The sequence below is a fragment of the Peromyscus leucopus genome, chromosome 5 (genome assembly GCF_004664715.2).
Source record: "Peromyscus leucopus breed LL Stock chromosome 5, UCI_PerLeu_2.1, whole genome shotgun sequence".
NCBI lineage: Eukaryota > Metazoa > Chordata > Mammalia > Rodentia > Cricetidae > Peromyscus > Peromyscus leucopus.
In genome coordinates this window covers 39,339,582-39,361,170 of record NC_051067.1, presented here as the reverse complement: position 1 = coordinate 39,361,170, position 21,589 = coordinate 39,339,582, and the positions used below count along the sequence as shown (strand labels likewise).

Sequence of the window (21,589 nt, the reverse complement as noted above, 5' to 3'; positions counted from 1 at the left end):
ACCATGTGTGTTTTGTCGCCCCGGGAAGAGTCTATCACACAACATGTGGAAGTGCATAAAAAGGAGATAAACTGGGACGGATGGTGGCTTGGTAAACAAGCAGGTAGCAATGCCTTGTCATTTTCTCTGAAATACGGCAGTCACTGGAGGGTTTAAGCTGAACTGTGATCTGGCTACGGCATGATGGGATCACAGGCTGCTCTGCTCAACCCAGAGCATAGAAGGTGAGAGTGAAGGAATGAAACCTCTTCCTTTGCCCATCATTATGGGTGGGAATGGCCAGGTTCATGACGTCATTTGAATATAGCTGCTATTATATTGTGAGACATGCTGGAAGCTTAGTCTCCAGGGGGCAACGTTGAGATGGGAAAGTTTAGCTTGGTCTCCAGTGAACCAGTTTTGAGTGGTGGAAAGTTTATGAGGTGGGACCCAGGCAAGTGGTTAGCTCATTCTGAAGGCTTCATGTAGGTCTTTTGTGACTAGGATCCAGGAAGAGTGAGTTGGTAGGAGAAGAATAAGCATGGCCTTGGGGTGTCCTGCTTCCGTCTCACTCTGTTCTGTTTCACATACACTTTTCCTGCCGTTGGGATGCATCTGCCATGACTTCCTCACCAGAAGCCAGCCAAAGAGGTGAGGACTGGCCAACCTTAGATTCTCAGCTTCCCTAAACTGTCAGCTAAATAGACCTCTTTTGTTTTCACACCACTGTGCTTCAAATATTTTGTCAATAGTGACAGAAGCTAAATTACTATAGTCGTGGACAGGATTTGCTAATTAGATATAGAGCAGCAGAGAAGGCCTCAAGACCGATTGTCTCGACACATCAGTCAAGATGAAGGGAACCAGCAGCTGAGGAAGTGGATGAGACAAGGTAGAATTTCAATTTTGGACATGCTAAGTTTGAGATGTTGGGTATAAAAGTTGAGACACATGTCCACGTGTGCCCAAGAAGTTCAGAAGAATGGTTTGAATCAGAGACATACTGCTGTCTGGCATCAGCTTGCATTTTAAACTGGTTAGCACCATCAGCATGTAGAGAGTAGACAGACCAAGAAAATATCCCATAAGTGAGTTCAGAGGGTCTCAGATTAGACGGACTTCGTGCAAGTCATAAGGCCAGCTTAACCTCATAGAAATTTCTCTGACGGTCAAAGTGTCAGAATTTCATTTGATGTTTTGTGATAGTAACTCCCAGAGTCATTAGTTTGCATTGAGCACAATTAAATATCATGTAATGATATTGTATCTAGATACACAGTCTCCTCTCCTGCCTGGAGCTGGTAGCATCCTTTCTTCCCTTCCTCCTCCAGAACATTAATTAGGAATCAGGACAGGACACAGTGTGCAGGTCTGAGCCTTTCTCTTGTGACTGGTTGTCACCCTCAGCTCATTTGTGAGCCACGCTTCACACAGCTGTCAATGCGGCCGTTCTCATTAGGGTCAATTTGAAGTCGTCTGATAGGATACATCTCTTAAGCAAAGCATTGCATGCTAACCCTTGAAAGAAAATCTTCAGTGTATCTTTGCAATGATTGTGTTCATCTCTCAGTAAGAAGGCATTAAAAAAGCAAAAATGTGATTCACTTGTGGAGAATCACTCAGCCCTCGGGAGGTACGCAGTTTCCTAGACTTGGGACTCCAGGTGAAACTAGCATTGAAGGATGGAGAGGAAACTAGAACTCAACACCTCTTACTGGTTGATGCTTTGTGGTGATGACATTCACAGTGGGAGTAACAGGAATAATCACAGCATTCTGGGCCTCTCCAGATTTCCCCTGACAAAGACTCAAAGGCTGAGGCAGGGGCTGCATCTTCCTTCCCAGCTCCTCCCTAAGCACATGTCAGTGGCAGAACTCACATCTTTGCATGAGCTCATTTACCAGATCAAATTTAACCATAAGAAAAAAACATCAGCAGAGTGATGTCCCTCAGTAGAAAAGGGCCTCTTCTGAGTCACTTTGAGAGCTGCATGATCATTGAGGAAAGGAGGACATTTAACACCATGGCCCTGAAACACCCCATTGCCATTTCTAACGTTCATGACGTTCAATAGGACAATGAATATTGGAAGAGACCAGAGAGTGACTCCCTTTAATGTTTGAGGGCTGAAGCAAACAAGTGTTCTGGGATAAATCTTTTTGTATACTGTGAAACGTGTCTTTGCCTAAGGCACCTTCTGATTGGTTTAATAAAGAGCTGAATGGCCATTAGCTAGACAGGAGAAAATAGGTGGGACTTCCTGACAGAGATGAACTCGGGATTAGAATCTAGGTGCACAGAAATGCCAGAGAGATACAGACTAAGTCAGACATAAAGAATGGAGGGGAGGATAAAAAAAAAGCCATGTGGCAACATGTAGATTAGTAGAAGCAGGTTAATTTAAGTTATTAAAGCTAGTTAAGGACAAGCCTAAGCTAACAGCCAAGCTTTCATATTCAATAAGAAGTCTCCATGTCATTTTTGGGGAGCTGGCAATCCAAAGATAGTCCAACAAGAAAGCTAGCTACAAACGAGAATTCTCTGTGAGGATATGAGGTCATCTGTTCCTTGGAAGGTGGGCATAGGGAACAGAGTTAGTTAAGGCAATGATATCACAAGGCCTTCCCTGTGGATGGAGTCAAGGTATCCTATACAGCCCTATATAAATACTTTGTGCCCCCCTTTCCCTCCCCTTAACATCTCATAGTGTCTTATCTCTGGCAACATTCTTCCCATGTTTATTGCAACTTGACTATGAAGATCACACACTCACAGTCCAAAGAGAAGAGCAGAGACTCAGTTTAAGGAAACAAACTGTGATATGAATCCTGGCCCACCGGGACATGTCCTTAGCCCGTTCTTTGTAGTCAGCCCTGCCCGAGGGAGTCATCAGGGTTCATAACCGGTGCTCAGGATTCTTCTGCCTGAGAATCTTTCTGCAGCAAAGGACCCCAGAAAGAGTCATAAATAGTGGAATTTGGACCTGCCAGGTGCCATGTCTACTTGGCCCTGGAGCTTTAAGTTTAAGGGAAGGGAAAAACTTGAGACATAGGACATCCTCCATGTGAAATGTGCAGGGTCATGAGGAACTATACAAGCAAGGGATATAGGAAGGTCCCCAAGAGAATCATTACTTACTCTACTGTGGTTCAGTCATAGCTCATTCTTAGCTAACAACTGAAAATTCAGTGCAATTTATATTAAGCAGCCTGCTGAGTGTCAGACTTCTATGAGGGCAAGGACTTGGAGATAAGATGCTGCTGTGGGCTGGAGCAATGCTATGTGATGGTGAGCTTTAATTGTCAACTTGATACAGCCTAGAATCACCTGGGAAGAGTCTCAGTGAGAAATTATCAACTTTTGGGCTGGCCTGGGGCATGTCCATGGGGCACTATCTAAATTAATATGGAAAGACCCAGCCCACTGTGAGTAGTACCATTCCCTAGGCAGGGGTTCCTAGCCTGTATAAAAGTACAGAAAGTGGTACCAGCCATAGTGTGCCATGGTGCTCCAACAGTAAGCAAAAAAAAAAAAAAATGGTAAACAGACTAACCCTTTTGTCAATAATAAAGAAGTCTGAGTTTCATTTAAGAGAAAACAAGCTAGGCACAAGCAAGCAAGTGAGCACAGAAGCACAGCCATTTCTCTCCGCCCTTGACTGTGGATGTGGTGTGACCAGCATTTTAAAGCTCCTGCCTTGACTGCCCCACAAGATAGTCTGTAACCTTAAATTTTAAGCTGAAATAAGTCCCTTTCTCCACTAATTGTCCTTTTGTTGGGACATTTTATCACAGCAACATAAATAAGGCTAGCGTACCCTCAGTTCCCTACCGTGCTGGCTCTACGTTTCCACTCTGTCATGCAATGTAATATGGTGATATTTTATTGTGCTGAAATGTGATTTTATTTGTATGTTAATAAATAAAGTTTGCCTGGAGATCATAGGTCATAGCGAGCCAGGAACAGCAGTCAGGCGGTGGTAGCCCACGCCCTTAATCCGATCACATGGCAGGCAGAGTCTCTGTGTGGTCAAGGACACAGCCAAGCATTGTGAGATAAGCCTTTAACCCTAGTACCAACCATAAAGTCCTGGAAGTCTATATAGATAGGCGGTGACGAGGAAGTCATGTGGTTGGGTTTAGTCAATGAGAAGGCAGAACAGAAAGGCAATAAAAACACAAGTCAGGCAGGAAGAAGCTCTCTCTCTCTTTCTCTCTCTCTCTCTCTCTCTCTCTCTCTCGGGAAGTGAAGGCAGTGAGGTGGTAAGATAAGGTAGTCGTGGCTCTCTGATCTCTTTGACTATTTACCTCTGTATTTGGCTCTGTGTTTCTTACTTACTAAGACTGTTTAGAATTTCGTCTACAATATAATTTTTTATTTATTTTATGTGTTGTTACTGCCCAGCTCCTCTTTCCATTTTTCTCACTGTTGACCTCCCCAGTGACTAGACTCCTGCCTGGGGCTTGATAAGCACTTAATGACCATTTGCCGGGTGACTAGGCAAATGACCGTGATGTTAAGGTGGGGACATGCACAATAGGCTAGACAGAGTGGTACTGGGCTCACTATGAAAGGAGATTGTAAGGATTTCTTAGGGAAAGATAACATCTAGCTGAATATTGAAGGATGTACCAGAACCAGGGGAGGGGGAGAAATGTAGACAAAGAACAGCTGAGATCTATAATGAAGCAGAAAGCAGAGATTGGAATTGTTAACTAGAGGTGGACAGGAGCCCTCTGCTCAAATAGCTTCAAGCTGGAAGAAATGCCAGAAAGCTGCTAGAGATTGAAAATGCAAATCTATTCATTGTGTAGTTCATGTTTTACAAATTAATTAAATTGAGATAACAACAGACAGGCTAACATTCTGTTCAACTGATGTCTTAAATATGTTCAAGGCTTCCTAGTCTGGCCCCTTGAAAGATGCAAACTAGTTCCTTTTTCGTGTCTATTCCACGACAGATCTTCACTGGCACTTAGGTCAGAAGGATCTCAGGGGCTCTTGAATAGGGCACCTGCTTCCTGCCCCTGGGAGATCTCCACCCTCCCAGGGCTGAGCTTGTGTTTGCTCGGGATTCCCAATATCATCCTGCATTCAGTTAGAACAAATAAGCCAAATGCTTCCTAGACGTCCTGTCTGGAGTCTGGTTCTCCCTTGAGCATCATCTTTTCTTATTTACAGGTCATCATGGTCAAGATAGCTTTCATTTTTCCCTGGGAAGACTCAGAGTGGCCAAGGTCAAGAGTGACATTCTGGAGGGGTCCAGGGTTGACATCTAGGAAGCTGAGTTTGTGGGGCCTTTGGCTGAGAAACTTGGTTTTTCGTAGTTAGCTGATCTTTGAAATCAGTTTCAGTATTTGAGCAACCCAATTAAAAGCCCATATACAGTGCCAGGAAGACAGGTCAGTGGGTAAAATAGTTCTGCAAGTACAGGGACCTGAGTTTAATCCCTAGAGTCCACAGTTTAAAAGACAGGGGTGGCAGCATGTGTGCAGTCCTAAATAAACTTGAGGGTCCCTGGGATGACTAGTCAATCAGCTTAGCCAACTAACCGATAGACCTCAGGTCAGTGAGAGATCCCCATTTTTATGGGATGGTTCCTGAGGAATGACACCTGAGGTTGACCTCATGCCTTCACATGCATATGCATGCCTCCACCCCAGGCACAGACAAGCGTGCGCGTGTGCGCGCACGCGCGCGCGCGCGCGCGCATGCACACACACACACACACACACACACACACACGCACACACACACACAGTGGCCCACATTTTAGAAACCCACATGCTGTTGTCAGTTGGATATGCTCCAACTTCTCATAAGCTCTGCTCAAGAATTGTTTGTATAAATATAAATGTAACATGGAGACACTGGTTAAAAAAAAGAGAAGTGATGTAAATATAGTATTCATGTCTGAAATTCTAAAAAGCATTAAATTAAAAATATAAAATAAATGTGACGCTTCTTCAATACTCAACTAAGACTGTCTGTAAGTCACTTGCTTACTAATTAAGAAATCTGCAGCTGTAATGAGAATGGAACACAGCCCTGGAGACAGGAAGAGGCTGGCATGGCAACAGGTACACTTTAGCACGAACTGCTGAGAGCCTTTAGTGAACACTGAAACAGAAAGCAAAGATGAGCCCACCAGAGGCAACTTTTCCCCATCTAACAACTTTCCAAGGAGCTTGACCTGAAATCATCTCATGGTTATTTAGGCCAAGAATTCCTTAAGAAGAGTGTGAAATAACGGCATGACCTGCACTAAAAGCTGACGACTCCAGGGTACCTGTGCTCTCCGTGGAATGCACAGTGCTTCTTCAACATCAACTCGCTTTGTCCTGACATACCCAGGCACCAGTTTATCACTTTCCTAGGTCACGGCCCCAGGAAACATGTGCGTTCCCATCTGCATTTCCTCTGCTCCGAGCCCACAGGCTCAGTGAATGAATCACCACGGTGGTGGGAGGCCATGTCCACCTGTTGGGTCCTGATGGCACAGGTTCATGTCTACTTGTCTCTGTGTTCCTTCGATGACCATTGAGTCTGCTAGCAAGGAGCTTAAAAGCCTAGTGTTTTCCAGACATTCCTGGTCTCCCCAAAGACAGCTGAGCAGCCCTCTCTCTGAAATGCATGCATCTGATAGAGGCTACAACAGCTCAGTTTTAGCCACTGTTGCAGAGCCAGGCTCTTCCCAGGCAGCTATCCATCAGCAAACATTTCCTGGGGAAATGAGGAGGCCAGGGCAGGCTCCCCCACAGGCCCACGCTCCTTCACTCACCATGGTGCTGGTGTACTCTTCCAGTTCAGCCTCAGAAACAGCCTTTTTGTGGTGGAGGAAAAGATCCCGGAGGAAGTTCTGTGACACCAAGAGAAGAGTGGACATAGTGAGCGGATAAGACACCAACATGTCTAAGGTCTTTTCTGCCTAAGGTCTTTTCTGCCTAAGGTCTTTTCTGTTGGACTGGGGATTGTGACCTGTTTCATGGAGGAAATAAAATGCTGTTAAATAAGCATTAAGCATAAGTGTGGAGGGCTGCCATTGAAGGAGCTCTTGGAAGCCAGAGAGGAACTCCAAGCACTAAACATATCATAAAAGCTCCATTCACCTCTTTGCCAAGGACAGCAGCATGACAACCAATGTCTAAACCTTTATTTATTTTCTCATTTATTTATTCATTTTCCCAAAATTTTTTATTAATGTGCTGTATGTGTGTGCACACAGACACATGCATATAACATGTAGAGGTGTGCAAGAGTGTGTGAAAATCAGAGGACAACTCTATGGAGTTGTTTTTCTCCTTTCATCTTTACGTGGTTCTAAAGATTGAAGTTGGGTTGTCAGGCTTTTGTGTTTCCTGGCTGAGCCATCTTGCCACTTTCTAAATCTTAACATAAATACGCTCTTTTTTAAGTAATAAATTCAAAATCATGCATCTTGGGCCCACAGAAATCAAACTCATGTAAATATATGTGGAGATACATATATATATATCTCCCAAACAAACCAATCCTTCACCCGCTGTTACTTCCCACCGACACTTACGCAAAGCTCAGCAGCTGATATGAAGCCGCTGCTGTCCGCATCGTATTTGCGCCAAATCTGAAACACACAAAAGCCATTCGTCTCAAGCCTTAGCTGCCTGACTTCTTGTAATCTCACAAGAAGCAGTATAATGGAGGGTTTATTTCAGCTCACAGTTCAAGAGAACACAGTCCTTCATAGTGGGGAAGGCTTGGCTGTGGGAGCTCAAAGCAGCTGGTCACATTATAGCCACAGTCAGGAAGCAGAGAATGGACAAAATACAGGGCCAGGCTATGAAACTTCAAATCCCAGGCCCAGTGATCCACTTCCTCCGTTCAGGCTCTACCTCCCGAACAATGCCACCAGCAGGGACCAAGAGTTCAAACCTGTGAGCCTAGGGAGGACATCTCACATTCAAACCATACCACTGTACATCCTCAGATAGTTCAGAGTTGGCTTATACTGGATTCCTGTGGGTCGGCAGCTGAAAATGGTTGCTGCCTGGATGCAAATAGACATTTTCCGGGGAGTTCAAGACTTGCTGTGGGGAGAGCAATTGTTTGGGTAGAACTCAGCAGAGATGGAGATGCATCCCTGAGATCTCTCAGAGCCACTCCAGAGGACCATGCCTCCCTCCTTTGGAAAACTCAAAATGGAAACCGAAAACAAGAGACTTCTACTGGGAACAGTACGTAAAGCAGAAATATCTTCTCTGCATTAAAAAGTCTAAAAATGAGAGATACTATGCAAATACTTGTTTAAATATAGAGCTGAGCTGTCACACATGTGAGAGAAGTTCTAAGAGACCCCACAGGATAAAGAACCCCAGTTCCAGGAAGGAAAGAAATCACGGGAACCAAATGTGTCCTAGGCATGTCTGTTGAGCTCTGACCACACAGACAGGTGTACTCAGAGAACTGGGCTCCTGGGAGACAAATCTGAGACAACACAATGTGGAAAATCTGATTGCTATCTGTTTACAACTAAAACTCTAAAGAGCAATATATCAGTGAAATGATGAACTTCATGGGCAATAAAGAAGCTAAGAGCAAGACAAGGTTGCTTGTGCAATCCTAGCACCAGGGAGACCAAGGCAAGGGTATTGCCCTGAGTATAGGACCAACCTGGGTTACACAGCATGACCTGCCAAAGGACACACCAAACAAACACTTGGCTCTGACGGCACATGCTTACAATCCCAGAACTTTGGAGAGTGGTGCAGGGGGAATCACAAGTTCAAGGCCTGTGTGGGCCACATAGAGACCCTGTCTCAAAAAGCCTAAAAGTAATGACAGAGAAAACAGACAGACTGTGGAAAGTTTCCTAAGGACTTTTGCCTGTGTGACCTTGACTCTGGGTAGAAGGGACAAATTACCACAGACACTTCCCAGTGGCAAGCCTTCCCTCGTGATGGGTGAGGCCAGCACCGATGCACTGAAGAGACAGGTGCATCCTGAACTGGAAGACAACGCTGTGAGTGACCTGCAGGCAGTCATGCTTATCCAGTGCTGTTACTTTGATCACCTCTGATTGTTCTGTTGAGCCATGCTATGAAAAGTATCATGAAACTTTTGGGGTTTGGCTTTGCTTTGTTTCGATTTTTAGTAGACAAAATTACCCTTCTTTTATACATGGGGTGTCTGTTACCAATCAGGATTGTTAATCTTCATTGCCAACTTTACTGGTTTAGAATCACCTAGGAGACACACTTCTTTGTGTGTCTGGGAGTCTTTCTAGACAGATTTACGGGATGGAAGAAACTCCATGAGCATGAGCAGGACCATCTCATGGACAGGGCCCCAACTAAATAAAAGAAGAGCCGGCTGAGTACCTGCATCCATCTTTCTATGCCCCCCCCCCCACTACAGACATAGCGTGACCACTTGCCTGTCGCCCCAGCCTCCTCACTATGATGGATCGTACTGTCAAACTGTAAACCAAAACAAACCCTTCCTAAATTTGCTTTTGTTGGAGATTGTGCCGTAGCAACAGGAAAATAATGAATACACCAACTGCCAGGGTCTTCATTTCTAGACACAATGGGATTGTAGACCTTGCAGGGCTAATGTGAGACACTGGTCCTGAAACTGATGCTTAGTGAGAACTAGTCAGAAACATCTCTCCTTTCAGTCTGTGTCATTTGTAACTGATGTAGCCAGGCTCACAAAATCTATGTATTAAATGTGATCCACATTCTAACTTTTATACGTAAGTATACCGTGATGATGAAAATGACAAGTAAGTTTAAGAAACACGGGTTACAGGAAGTAAGAAATGACAGGAACCAAACGTGTCCTAGGCATGTCTGTGGAGCGGCTGTCTCCCAGCAGTCTCCACTTAATGATCTTAGAGTAATATTGCCTCTGAGCCACCGGAGACTAAAGATTTTGTGTGAATATTCAGTAAGCCCATCTTTAAGAGCACAAAGTAAAAAGAGTCCCAGGCAAACAGAAAAAGCATATTGCCAGCAGACTCATAGGAAAGGTTGCATCCTAGGAAATAGGAGGAACACAAAGGACATTTAAGATGCAATAAAAGCGCTAGGAAAACGGTTCGGTGGGCAGAGTGGTTGCCGCATTCAGACCTGCTGCGTGCTCTCCCCTAGTGCAGTAGAATATTTTAAGGTGTGTTACTTTTGTTTATGTTGCATTTGTTTATCTCTGTGAAGCTGTGTTACTCTGCCTGTGTAAAACACCTGATGGGCTAATAAAGATCTGAATGGCCAATAGCAAGGAAAGAGAAAGGATAGGTGGGGCTGGCAGGCAGAGAGAATATATAGAAGGAGAAAACTGGAGACTGGAAAAAAATCTAGCAGCCAGAGAAGGAGGGTTGTGGGGTCCAGCCACCCAGCTACAGGGCAAGCCACAGAGTAAGAGTAAGATTTATAGAAGTAAGAGAGTGGGAAAAGCCCAGAGGCAAAAGGTAGATGAATAATTTAAGTTAAGGAAAGCTGGCAAGAAACTAAGCCAGGCCGGGCGGTGGTGGTGCACGCCTTTAGTCCCAGCACTCGGGAGGCAGAGCCAGGTGGATCTCTGTGAGTTCGAGGCCAGCCTGGGCTACGAAAGCGAGTCCCAGGAAAGGTGCAAAGCTACACAGAGAAACCCTGTCTCGAAAAAACAAAAAAGAAAGAAAGAAAGAAAGAAAGAAAGAAAGAAAGAAAGAAAGAAAGAAAGAAAGAAAGAAAGAGAATAAACCTCCATGTTGACTTATTTGGGAGCTGGGTGGAGGGCCCCCCAAAACAGCAAAAGTAAACAACAATATCCTAGCACCTATGGGAAAGATCTGTATGTGATGGCATGCTCTTGTAATCCCAGCTCTGAGAGGTGGAGACAGGAAAATCCCAGGGCTCCTAGCCATGAGCTCTATATTCAGTGAGAGACTTTATTACAAAAGTAAGTAGATAGGTAGATAGATAGATAGATAGATAGATAGATAGATAGATAGATAGATAGACAGACAGATAGGGTCTTAGAGACCAGACAGAGGAATGGGTGGCAGTCCAATCCTCTTTCTCCGTGGAGACATCAAGCGCTCACCTGCATGAACTCCACGCTGTTATCCAAGGGAGTTTCCAAGCGAAAGAACAGGAGGAAATTTTCATCCTCAGATAAGAACATACTGGCAAGCTACAGGAAACAAAGAGGAATAGTTGTGAACTCTGACCAGGGTCCACTTGAGAAGTAAACCATGCAATGCACATATTATAGGGGGTGTTTTCAGAGCTCCCAGCATAGAGAGCCCAGCTCAGTTCTGAGCCCTTGATAGTTATTCATTAATTATTAGCTCTTTCAAAGAGTATTATATTCCTTTAGATAGGAACTGCGGATCCTCAGTTAGAAAAAATAACAGTGGCAATGGTGATGCTGCTGAATTTATCATTTAATTTGGTCTACTTGCTTCTCTAAGCACTTCCGCCATTGAATTGACGGTTCATCTATTGATATTAGAAAGTGTAGCTCTAAGGTTCATACATGCTAACTCAGTCATTTCTGGTTTATTTTATTTTGTTGTTGTTGTTGTTGTTTGAGGCAGAGTCCTAATCTATGGCCAGGAACAGCCTTGCACTTATGACAGTTCTCCTGCCTCAGTGTCTCAAGTGCTGAAATTATAAAAGTGAGCTAGCACACCTGGGTAAATTCAAATAATCTTAACAAGCAGCTATAAGGCACACACACACACACACACACACTAGTTTTTTTTCTAATTACAGAAATAAAAAAGCTGTCAGACCTGCAGAGCAAGTGGCAGAGTCTATATTACAAATCGACACCCTCCAGCCCACACTGAATGGCCATGCTTTGCTGATCTTGTTCTTCAGCGCCAGATGTGGAAGCAGGAATGACTGCTCTCTGCCTAGATTCCAGGGCTCTGGCTGGGGTTTATACCTTAACACAATTAGTGTCTATCTTATACTACACTGTGCAAATGTGTTAATATAGAAGAGCAGTTAATGGTTGATTTACTTCACACGGTCTGTGAACCAGGCAGTGTCCTCTCCCCTAGTGACCACAGCGCTGTCTCAGCGCACAGGCAAGGCTGGCTGGGATGGTTAAAGTGTGTGTTGTCTTCTTTCCCGATTGTCACAAGTAAAGGTGATCTCCTGTGGGTCTTATGCCATGTCACAGAGTGAGTCCAGAATGTACCAGTGACTCACATGCTTGTGGTGCGACAAGCCCACTGTGCTCCACACATAACAAAGGTATAGCACATCCAATCATTTACAATACAGAAGTCTTGATAATAATTAGTATCGATAGTTTCTGGTTTATATATTTACTACAGTAGGTTCTTCGTCATTTTAGTGTATAGTCTGTTTTTTAAATCACAAAGCTGGAGGGATGAGTCACTGGACACGATGCAAATGAAGCATGAGGACCTGAGTTCAAATCCTTAGCACCTCTGTAAAAGCCAGGCGTAGTGACCATGTGCCTGTAACCCTAGTGTTGAGGGGCAGAGACAGACAGATCCTAGGAGCTTGAAGATCAGTCATCCTAGACAAGACAGCAAGCTTCAGGTTCAGTGAGAGACTCTGTCTGAAGGAAGTAAGATGGAATGCAATTGAGAAAGGCCCTCAACACCCTCTCTGACTTTCACATGAATGCTCATGGGCACACATACATATTCACATACATGTATACACCATATACACAATACACATACAGACATGGCACAAACACACAATTGCTGTAAAGTTGTAAGCTGTATTATAGCAGCAGCAGCCTCATCCATCTCAGCATTACTACATCCCTTGATGGAATCACAGCCATACTGAGTGACTGGTTGTGCCACCTAAGTCTTGGAAGCACGCTCTCTGAAGTTACACATCAACAAAAATCCCCTAACTATGAATGTCTCCCAGCGTATTCTAAGGGACAAGGGGTGTGTGACTGAAGGCGGAAACTCTTTCTGGACAGTAAACCTTCTAACTGGAGGAGGAACAGTCGGTAAGAAGGGGACTGTGGCAGGCAGGCACTGCATGGCTAAGGCAGCAGCTTGCTTTAGGAGGTGCTTAATAAAAGGGGGCTGAGTCAAAGTAAACAAAGGTATTTGCTGGTGTGTGTTTGTTCGTTGCATTATTGGGAATCAAACGTGGGGCTCTACACCTGCCATGAGCTACGTGCTCAGCCTTTCGGTTTTGTTCTTTGTTTGTTTGGTTCATTTTTTTGGGGGGGGGGAGGTGAGACAGTTTTTCTATGTAGCCCTGGCTCTCCTAGAACTTGCTCTGTAGGCCACACTGGCCTCGAACTCAGCGACCTGCCTGCCTCTGCCTCCTGAGAGCTGGGATGCCAGACATGAGTAACCATGTCTGGCTTCCATTGTCCCTAAAAGGAATGGCTGCTCGTGACTCTAAGGACGTGGGGTGTGTGGTCGTGGAACTACCTCTTTCATCCATATGCGACCTTCTTTAGAGATGCTGCGGACAGTCATTAACTGTTGTTTCACTCTCCGCACGTTTTCTTCCATACGAGCGTCCTGAAACAAACCATGTGTGACTATGTTAACGCCACCAGGACCCCAAGCATCCAAAGCATGTAGCCCGATCACCATGTTGCTCTAACCATTTAATGACTTTTCCAGAAGACAGAGCAGTGCCAGACATTTCTTGACCCACCAATCACCTATTAATACCCTGACTAACTAAAACAGATGTAAAGAAGCTTTGCAACCACAGTGGGCATTAAAAGGATGCATTTAAATGTCATCAGCTATTTGGTTGAAAGAAAAGACTGAGTTATAATTAATGTACAAGAATTCTTTCTGAGAACTCAAAGGTTTTGCTCCTTTTTTTTTTTAACTGAACAGTCCAGCCTTGAAGGCTCTTTGGTTTCTCTCTTGGGGAAAAATAATTGTAAGAGGGAAATAATTAAAAAGGAAAGCAAAGAAATGAAGTAGATGTTGAGTTACTGAAGATATGCCAGGTCCCTCCCATGTGTGACATTTCCTACACACCTGTTTCTCTTCAGTCATCTTCCCCAAAAGATGTCAAGGTTAGTGCAGGAGTATAACATATATAATTAGCAGTAAAGAGTGATTGACACCAAGAACTGAGAGGTAGAGGTGATCCCAAACATTGCCCAATTCTGAATCCATAGGTGTTGGACTTTATGCCACATTTCTTCTTCTTAACACTACTCTCAGCTCCAAGTCCATCAGCTATGAATTACCAGGGCCAAAAAGAGGTGTGACTGTTGAATATCTACCATTGGTGCTGATGTCGTGGTAAGGTTGACTAGCTTCTAGAGGGCTCCCTGGGAACCCCATTCATCTATACATGTGCAGGGCAGTTGCTTGGTGGCTTTGGACTAACCCAAATGTCCCCCTTTCTCACATGAAATTCTCAGGAATAATTGTAGACAGCGCTGGGAAATAAAAATCTTCAAATAAAAAAGAAGTTTGGAATGGCTAGGCATTCATTACTCCTGTCTCATCCAGAATAGCATGCCCAAAACACATTAGCCAAACCCAGCTACAAACCCAGGGCACACTGCTTACTATTGTACACCCTCATGTACTTGCCACACATGCTGCCAGGCCCAGGAACATGACAGCAGGACAGACCTGGCCTCTGCCCTCCATCACAGGCTGCTGGAGGGCATCTTTGTCCTGTTTTTCCTTCCACCAGACTTCTCTTTAAGAGGTGTCCACAATGGTGAGGAGATAGTAAGAGGGGAAGCTACCTATGTGGAGCTCAGAATAGAAAGGATGGGCAGGGAAATACAAATTTGGGGAATACCAAATAGGAAATGAGCATGAAGCTAGGGCTTCCATAAAGAACATTTCAGAGTCTTCACAGAAGCTGCGGGGAACAGAAAAATGTCCCTATACCTTGCAGCCCTTGGCTTCTCTCTTGGCCCCTTGCCATTTTCTTCTTTAAAGGTGTGTTTTTGCACATACACTCGTGAGGGAGTGCATGTGCATGTGTGTGTGTCTGTGAGTGCACATGCGTGCATGCATGTGGTTTGGTTTTCTCTTTTTACTTGACTAACTTATCAGCGGTGTCTTTTTTTTAGGACCAGTCCCTTCAGTTGAGCTGTGCATGTGGCGTGTGTTTCCAAGAGTGTAAAACTAGGTTGAAGAGAAACACCAACTCTGTTTTTTCATCTTGAGTTGTCAAAAAAAAATAATCCAATTTATGACCACTGCTCTATCTCTGCCCTCAGATGACACTGCTCTATCACCACCCTCAGATGACACTGCTCTATCGCTGCCCTCAGATGTCACAGTGTATGTTCCTCCCAGATCAGTCTTGGTGATTCTGAAGATGAAGGAGAAAAGCATCAGAGCATCTGAGGCACCATTACCTCCAGATTTGGAAGCCTGCTGTTTCCCTTTGTCCACCAGGAAACAGGAATAATGGGTGATTTGACAAGCTGGGCACTTTGAGGTGTGTACTCTTGTGCTTCCCTAGGGTACCATTGTTACCTCAAATGGAACAGAGAGCCCCCAGCGGTGTTATTAGAGCTTAGAATTAGGTGGTTTATAAATGAGAAATTATTCAAACAATCCAGCGACAATTGGATGACTTACTTTGGTAGTTTTTCAAGATAGCTTCTAACAATTAGTTGAACAACATGATTCTCTCTCACGTGTATCCAAACTTTTGGCATTTTGACAAGACATTGTCATGTACAAAGTTCACAATAGAGAACCATGTAATCAAATTACCAAGAAAAGCAATCTCATGTTTTAAGTAAGTTTACAAGTTTGGTTGGGCCTTACTCATCTCTTCCTTTGAACTCAGGCAACCCATGGACATCCTTGCTTAGCTCTAAACAGTATAAGACACTGAAACTTAAAAGCCAATCCTTGAAAGTCCAGGTACTTTGGTCAATAGAATCACCTTCGTGCTAGGGAATACCCAGACATGACTTTGAGAATGTGGTCCCTGGCACTGCATTCCTGTCTCACTAGTTGCAGGAAGAAGGTACAGATCGTGTGTTTGGTATTGAGTTATAAACAAGGTAGAAAACCTTGATGATTTGAGCTATTGGATTCTATAAGATCCTGCTATGTATATCTGGGGTTAAGTGGACTTGGGCAGAGATGGGAGGCATGTAAGCCATGGCACAATACTTAGCAAGGGAGACTTTGAGAAAGTGGCATTGGTGGTGTGGAAAGACTGGGGTGTGTTATATGGCAAGCCAAATTAAACCTTCCATCTTGGAAGGATGCTCCTTAAGACTTAGGATGTTCTAAAAGGAGGCAAAACATTCCATTCTGGAGGAAGCCCCTTAAAACCACGATCATGGTCATTCCCCATGCCTCTAGGACTGCAGTGAACACCAGAAATATGGGGGGCCACTGAGTTTTGTGTCAATTGATCAATATTTATCTCTTCCCTGTTTAATACTGAGCAAACTTATCAACAAAGTATAGAAATGGAGTTGTGGAGCTGGAGAGATGGCTCAGCCATTAACAACACTTGCTGTTCTTACAGAGGACTTCAGTTCAGTTCCCAGCACTCACATGGTGGCTCACAACCATCTGTAACTCCAGTTCTAGGAGATCTGACTCCCTCTTCTGACCTCTGAGGACACATGGTATCTATACATGCAGGCAAAACACCCCTACACATAAAAATAAATAAAATAAAATAATTTTTAAATGGAGTTATATCTCAATGTTTTCTACTTTTTACTTACAGCAGTTCTCAACCTGTGGCTCATGAACCCTTTGGGGATCACATATCAGATATCCTGCATATCAGATATTTATATTGTGATTCATAACTAGCAAAATTACAGTTGTAAAGTAGCAATGAAAATAACTTTATGGTTGGGGGTCACCACAGCACGAGGAAATGTATTAAAGGGTCCCAGCATTAGGAAGGTTGGGAACCACTGCTTTGGAAGGAGGAGATTCAAACACAGAGGCTCATTAACATGCATGCAGGAGAAAAAGGCAGGTAAGTCAATGTCTCAGCAATTCTCCACCTGCAAGTGCAGAATCTGTTTTGTTTGGAATGAGCTTCACAGAGATAAGACTCTATCAGGAACGAAAAGCTTTATTAGCAAAAACTAAAGATTGAATAAAATAGCAGTTATTTTCATTTTTAAGCCAAAGCAGAACCACTAGTATTTTATCAAGACAACCTATCAATCAAATGGATTTGTATACTGCAGCCACAGCAAAGCCATCTGTTAGGCTGACGGTTTGGGTCTAATATTTAGAATGATTAAAGTAATTATCAAAATAAGTGGACTTGGACAGATTGACTCTGTAAACACATCAACCAAATGTATTCATTTGAGGATTATAAATGAGGAATAGTGAAGGGCCTTGTTTAAAAAACTGAATATGTTCCTAAGTGAGCTCACATCAAATGACAGATGTGGGAGGGGACATTAGTGAATTGAGACCCAAGACTCCAGTGGCAAAACAGGAAACATTGCCTGGACCATCGAGTCACACTGAGCAAATACTGTGGGCTCCTGTGGTGACTGGCGGCAAACAACCTTCTCTCCTTCAGTGTCTTTCTAACTCTCAGAACCAGTGCTCAAAGGTTTGTCTCCAAGTCTTACAAGCTAGCAATCTCCAGAGTTGGTTTTAGATCTTAGAGGCTTCTAAGGATTAAAAAGCATATTTTCAGTTACCCGTTGGTGACTGTTAGGGTTGCATAATGAAGGCAGGAAAGATAAGATCCCAGGAGACATCATGACATCTGAGAGCTTGTGCATGGCAGGTGCTTCCTCTACTAGAATGCACTTTTCACTTGTGCTGGCTCCTTGTGAAACAGGAAGGCTAAGACACGATTATTCACACTTTGTGGACACTAAAATCCAGAACTAGAGTATTTCAGTGGCATACTGCTCCCGGCTACAGGTCTGGAGTGAACAATAAATATTAGACTCTGTCTAAACATATAGCTATCTTCCCTCACACCACGAGGCTTCTCTGAAGTGGGCTGTCAGAGACAAAAACTGTATTCTCTTTCTGTGGAAGGTGAACAGGGTTCCATTTGTTTCCAAGATGTCCTGTCAACCTGCTTCCTTCATGTGTCAAAATACTAAATGTGGAGTACCCTGCCTGGGCTCAGTCTCAGAGGTCATCTGTTTGTCTGGGTGACAGTGGCCAGTTCTCAGCATGTAAAAAGAAAAGGTGTGTGGAGAGCCAAGGAAACCCTGAACGAATGTGTAAAGAGTGGATGGAGTCCTGACTGAATGTGTGCTGTTGACATGGTCACAACCATGTCAGAGACCAATGCCTCAGACCCGTGGAAACTGGCAAGGCTTCCCTCCTGTGCTGAAGCTCAGAGAAACGGCAAAGCGTTTCTCTAATCTGAGCACAAATGTTAGCAGTGTATGCAAAACTTCTTCCTTCCACAGCTTCCTTCTCTGGATGTTTACAGTCTGAGACCACTCACCTACAGACACCTTCTACCAAGACTAGCTAACGCCTCCCCCTGTGCTGGACCTAATGAAAATGCTGAGAGTCCAAGTTGGCACTGCATAGCCAGGTGTGGACTCCATCAGAGGGCATACAGCCCACCTGACCCCAGCTTTCCTCTACACGTGTCTGTGTATCTCTCCTCTCTTCAGTCCCTCACCACCCTTAGTCAGGTTGCTAGGGTTCCAGGTCATCACCATGCAGAAAGTGACAGCAGATGGCCCGTGAGTCTAGCCCCACCAGAGGCTTTACGACAGGCACCTGCATGGAGGTTGGCTGAGTGCTCAGTGAGAGTGATGAGCAAATAGCTCTCTATTGGAAACCCCAGAATCCTCTCAGAATAAATAAATACTTTATTTATGCATGTGCGTGCGTGCGTGCGTCTGTGTGTGTGTATGTGTGGTTTATTTGAGATGGGGTCTCATATAGCCCAACCTGGCCTCTCCGTTGATATTGTAGCTGAAGATGACCTTGAACTGCTGAGCCCGCTGCCTCTACTTCCCAAGGGCTAGGATTGCAGGTGTTTGCTACCATGCCTGGCTTATGCAACACAAGATGTAAAACCCAGGGCTTTATACATTTTAGGCAAGCACTATAGCAACTGAGCTACCCCAGCCATCAAAATCCTTCCTCGGGGATCTCTATGATGTTTCCTTTGGGAAGTGATCATCCTGTCTTAGAGTTTGGGACCTTCGAATGATTTTAGCTTCCTCTGTTTGCTTTCTTAAAACATCTCCCATCCAGAGTGGAGTAAATGGTACCTGAATCATGGGTTCCTGTGACACTTTAGCCTGAGCATTTACAGATGCAAGGCTCAGAGGCTTCAGAGTGGGCTGCTGGCATGGGAGACTGGGATACAAAATGGCAATGGGACTCTCAGCTGCTGGATGCTTCCTCAGTGAGACCCAGGGCGAGCACAAAGGAATAATGAAGGCTGGAAAGAAGCGTGTACAGAGGCCACAGCAGAAGACAGAGGAGTTCACGCTCCACGTCTCTTACCTGCCACCCTCTGCCTCACATGAAGCTGGACAATAAGAAAGGAGAGACTCGGAGACCAAGAGTTGGAAGGAGAAACTTACAAGTAAAAACTAAACAAACAGCAGAAAGAATTGAGACAAAGAGACAGGAAAGAGATAGAAAAGGAAAAATAAAGGACCTGGGGCGGGGGGTAGGAGAGACAAGAGAAAAGTTTGAAAAGTGGGTGGAAATAGAGAAAGGCAGAGGGGAGCTGAAGAAGCAGGCGAGAAACGCACAAAGATCACAGAGACACAAGACGGCGAGGTCAGAGAGAGGAGGTACTGAGGTGGAGAACACAAATGTGGGCAGAACACCGAGAGATGAAAAGCTGTGCCAACTAGGAGAAAGAGGCACACAGAGGGAGACCAAGAGGGGTCTGTTGTACTGTTTTCATTCCTCAGCTGCCTGTCCCAGCCTCTAACCCTTTTCCTGCACTCTTCTCGGTGGACACCCAAGGCCATGGCTCTGAAGTGGGACTAAGCACCCCTCAATGTTCCTCCAGGTAAAGGACTTAAAACCTAGAGATGGACAATTTATGTAAACACAGCTGTGCCAGATTCTTTCCTCCTGTGATGACCACCTACCCAAAGGAATTCTCTCCATATGAACACACAGACTGGCCTGGCCTTGGGGGTTTTTGTGTTATTTTTTCCCCTCTTCTTTGGAACAGGAACCTTCTAGAATTAATCCACATCTCTCTAGGCCAGATTTACTATCTGAGTAAACTGATTTACATTTATATCTGACTCTGAGAAGGTTGGCTTTGTCTGGCTTAGCAGTTCATGAGAAATCTACAACCTTGAATCAAACAGATCATGGGGAAATGATTTTTTAAATGGTTTGTTTGCCATGTGTGACCATGGAACCTTAAAGCTCGTAATATGCTCTCTATTCTTCTGTGGTTTTGGTCTAAGCAATACCCTACCTCTTGTTGAAATCCATTAGCAGAGATGTAACCAAGGAAACATTCAAATTAGAGTTGACTGAGTCCACAAGAGATAGACGCTCTAATTGCATGACAGATGTTTCAATGAAAATCAGTGGCCAGCATGCCTAATATGACAGTACCTTTTATACAATCTGCCTAAATCTCTTTAGGTTGCTAGGGGAGGGAAAGATGTTACATGCAAAGAAGAAATGAGGTCAGGTGGGATTATAGGTTCAAATCAACACGAGACTCTGAGGCTTGCGTTTGGCTGAGAGACACATTCTCCGTGCTCTGTGCCATGAGTACTTACCCCAGTACCAGATTTTGCCAGCAAATGGTCAAAGAAGGCATCCAGCTCCGTCTCTCTTATGTAGCCTCTTTCTAACGCAAGAAGATAAACATAAATAATAGTCACCAATATAGAATAAATGTGACAGTATTTGTCTAAAAGAATATTGTAGGTGTGAGGGAGGCTTGCAACAGTGTCTCACAGAGCCCAGGCTGGCCTCAAATTTGCCTGTAGTTGAGGAAGACTTTGATTCGCCTGCCTCCACCTCTCAAGTGCTGGGATCACAGGCATATGCCACCACACCTTGTCATGTGGATTTGGGCTTAGTCTGGGTTTTATATTTCCTGTGCATGCTTTTTTGAGTTTTTTTTTTTTAAAGATTTGTATTTACTTTAATTGTGTGTATGTAGGGGTGGGGGTGTGAGTCGGTGTAGGTGCCCTCAGAAACCAAAGATGAGCATCAGATCCCCTGGAGTTGGGTTACAGGTGGTTGTGAGCTACCCCAACATAGGTGCTGGGACCAGACCCAATTCTTCTGAAAGAGTAGCCTGTGGGATTCATGGCTGAGCCATCTCTCGATCCCCCACACTTTTGTTATTTTAATAGTTGCCCACTAATATCTTGATGGGGTAAATACTGAATCCTAGCTTTTGTGTGTAAACATGCCTTTCAGATGTTTTCTTTGTGTTTCTTTAATTACTAGTGAAACAAAACCAAATGACAAGCAGATGTGTTTCATTTTCAAGAACGTGTTAGGGGTAGAGGGGAAGTAAATCTGAATGTTATTAAAATTCATCCTCTTTTGTAGAGAGTGGGCAATATGACAGTCACTAATGAAAATCTGTCACATTTACAGACACACCAGAGATTGCTAAGTCTTGGCCCAACAGCCTGGACTATGTCTGCAATGATATTTGTTAATATATTAATTGCATGTCATTACACACACCCATGGGTTGGAAAG

At 44.2% G+C, this 21,589-nt stretch overlaps 1 protein-coding gene across 1 annotated transcript in view; it reads right to left on the bottom strand.

The window, feature by feature from the left end:
* Scgn (secretagogin, EF-hand calcium binding protein) overlaps positions 1-21,589 on the bottom strand; it is a 39,861-nt gene that overhangs the window by 17,812 nt on the left and 460 nt on the right. The window contains exons 2-6 of the mRNA XM_028881849.2: positions 20,647-20,717; positions 13,385-13,477; positions 11,041-11,130; positions 7,526-7,582; positions 6,761-6,838 (exon numbers count right to left, since the gene is read on the bottom strand). Of these exons, the coding sequence (XP_028737682.1) occupies positions 6,761-6,838; positions 7,526-7,582; positions 11,041-11,130; positions 13,385-13,477; positions 20,647-20,717 (389 nt within the window). The remainder of the gene's footprint in view (positions 1-6,760; positions 6,839-7,525; positions 7,583-11,040; positions 11,131-13,384; positions 13,478-20,646; positions 20,718-21,589) is intronic.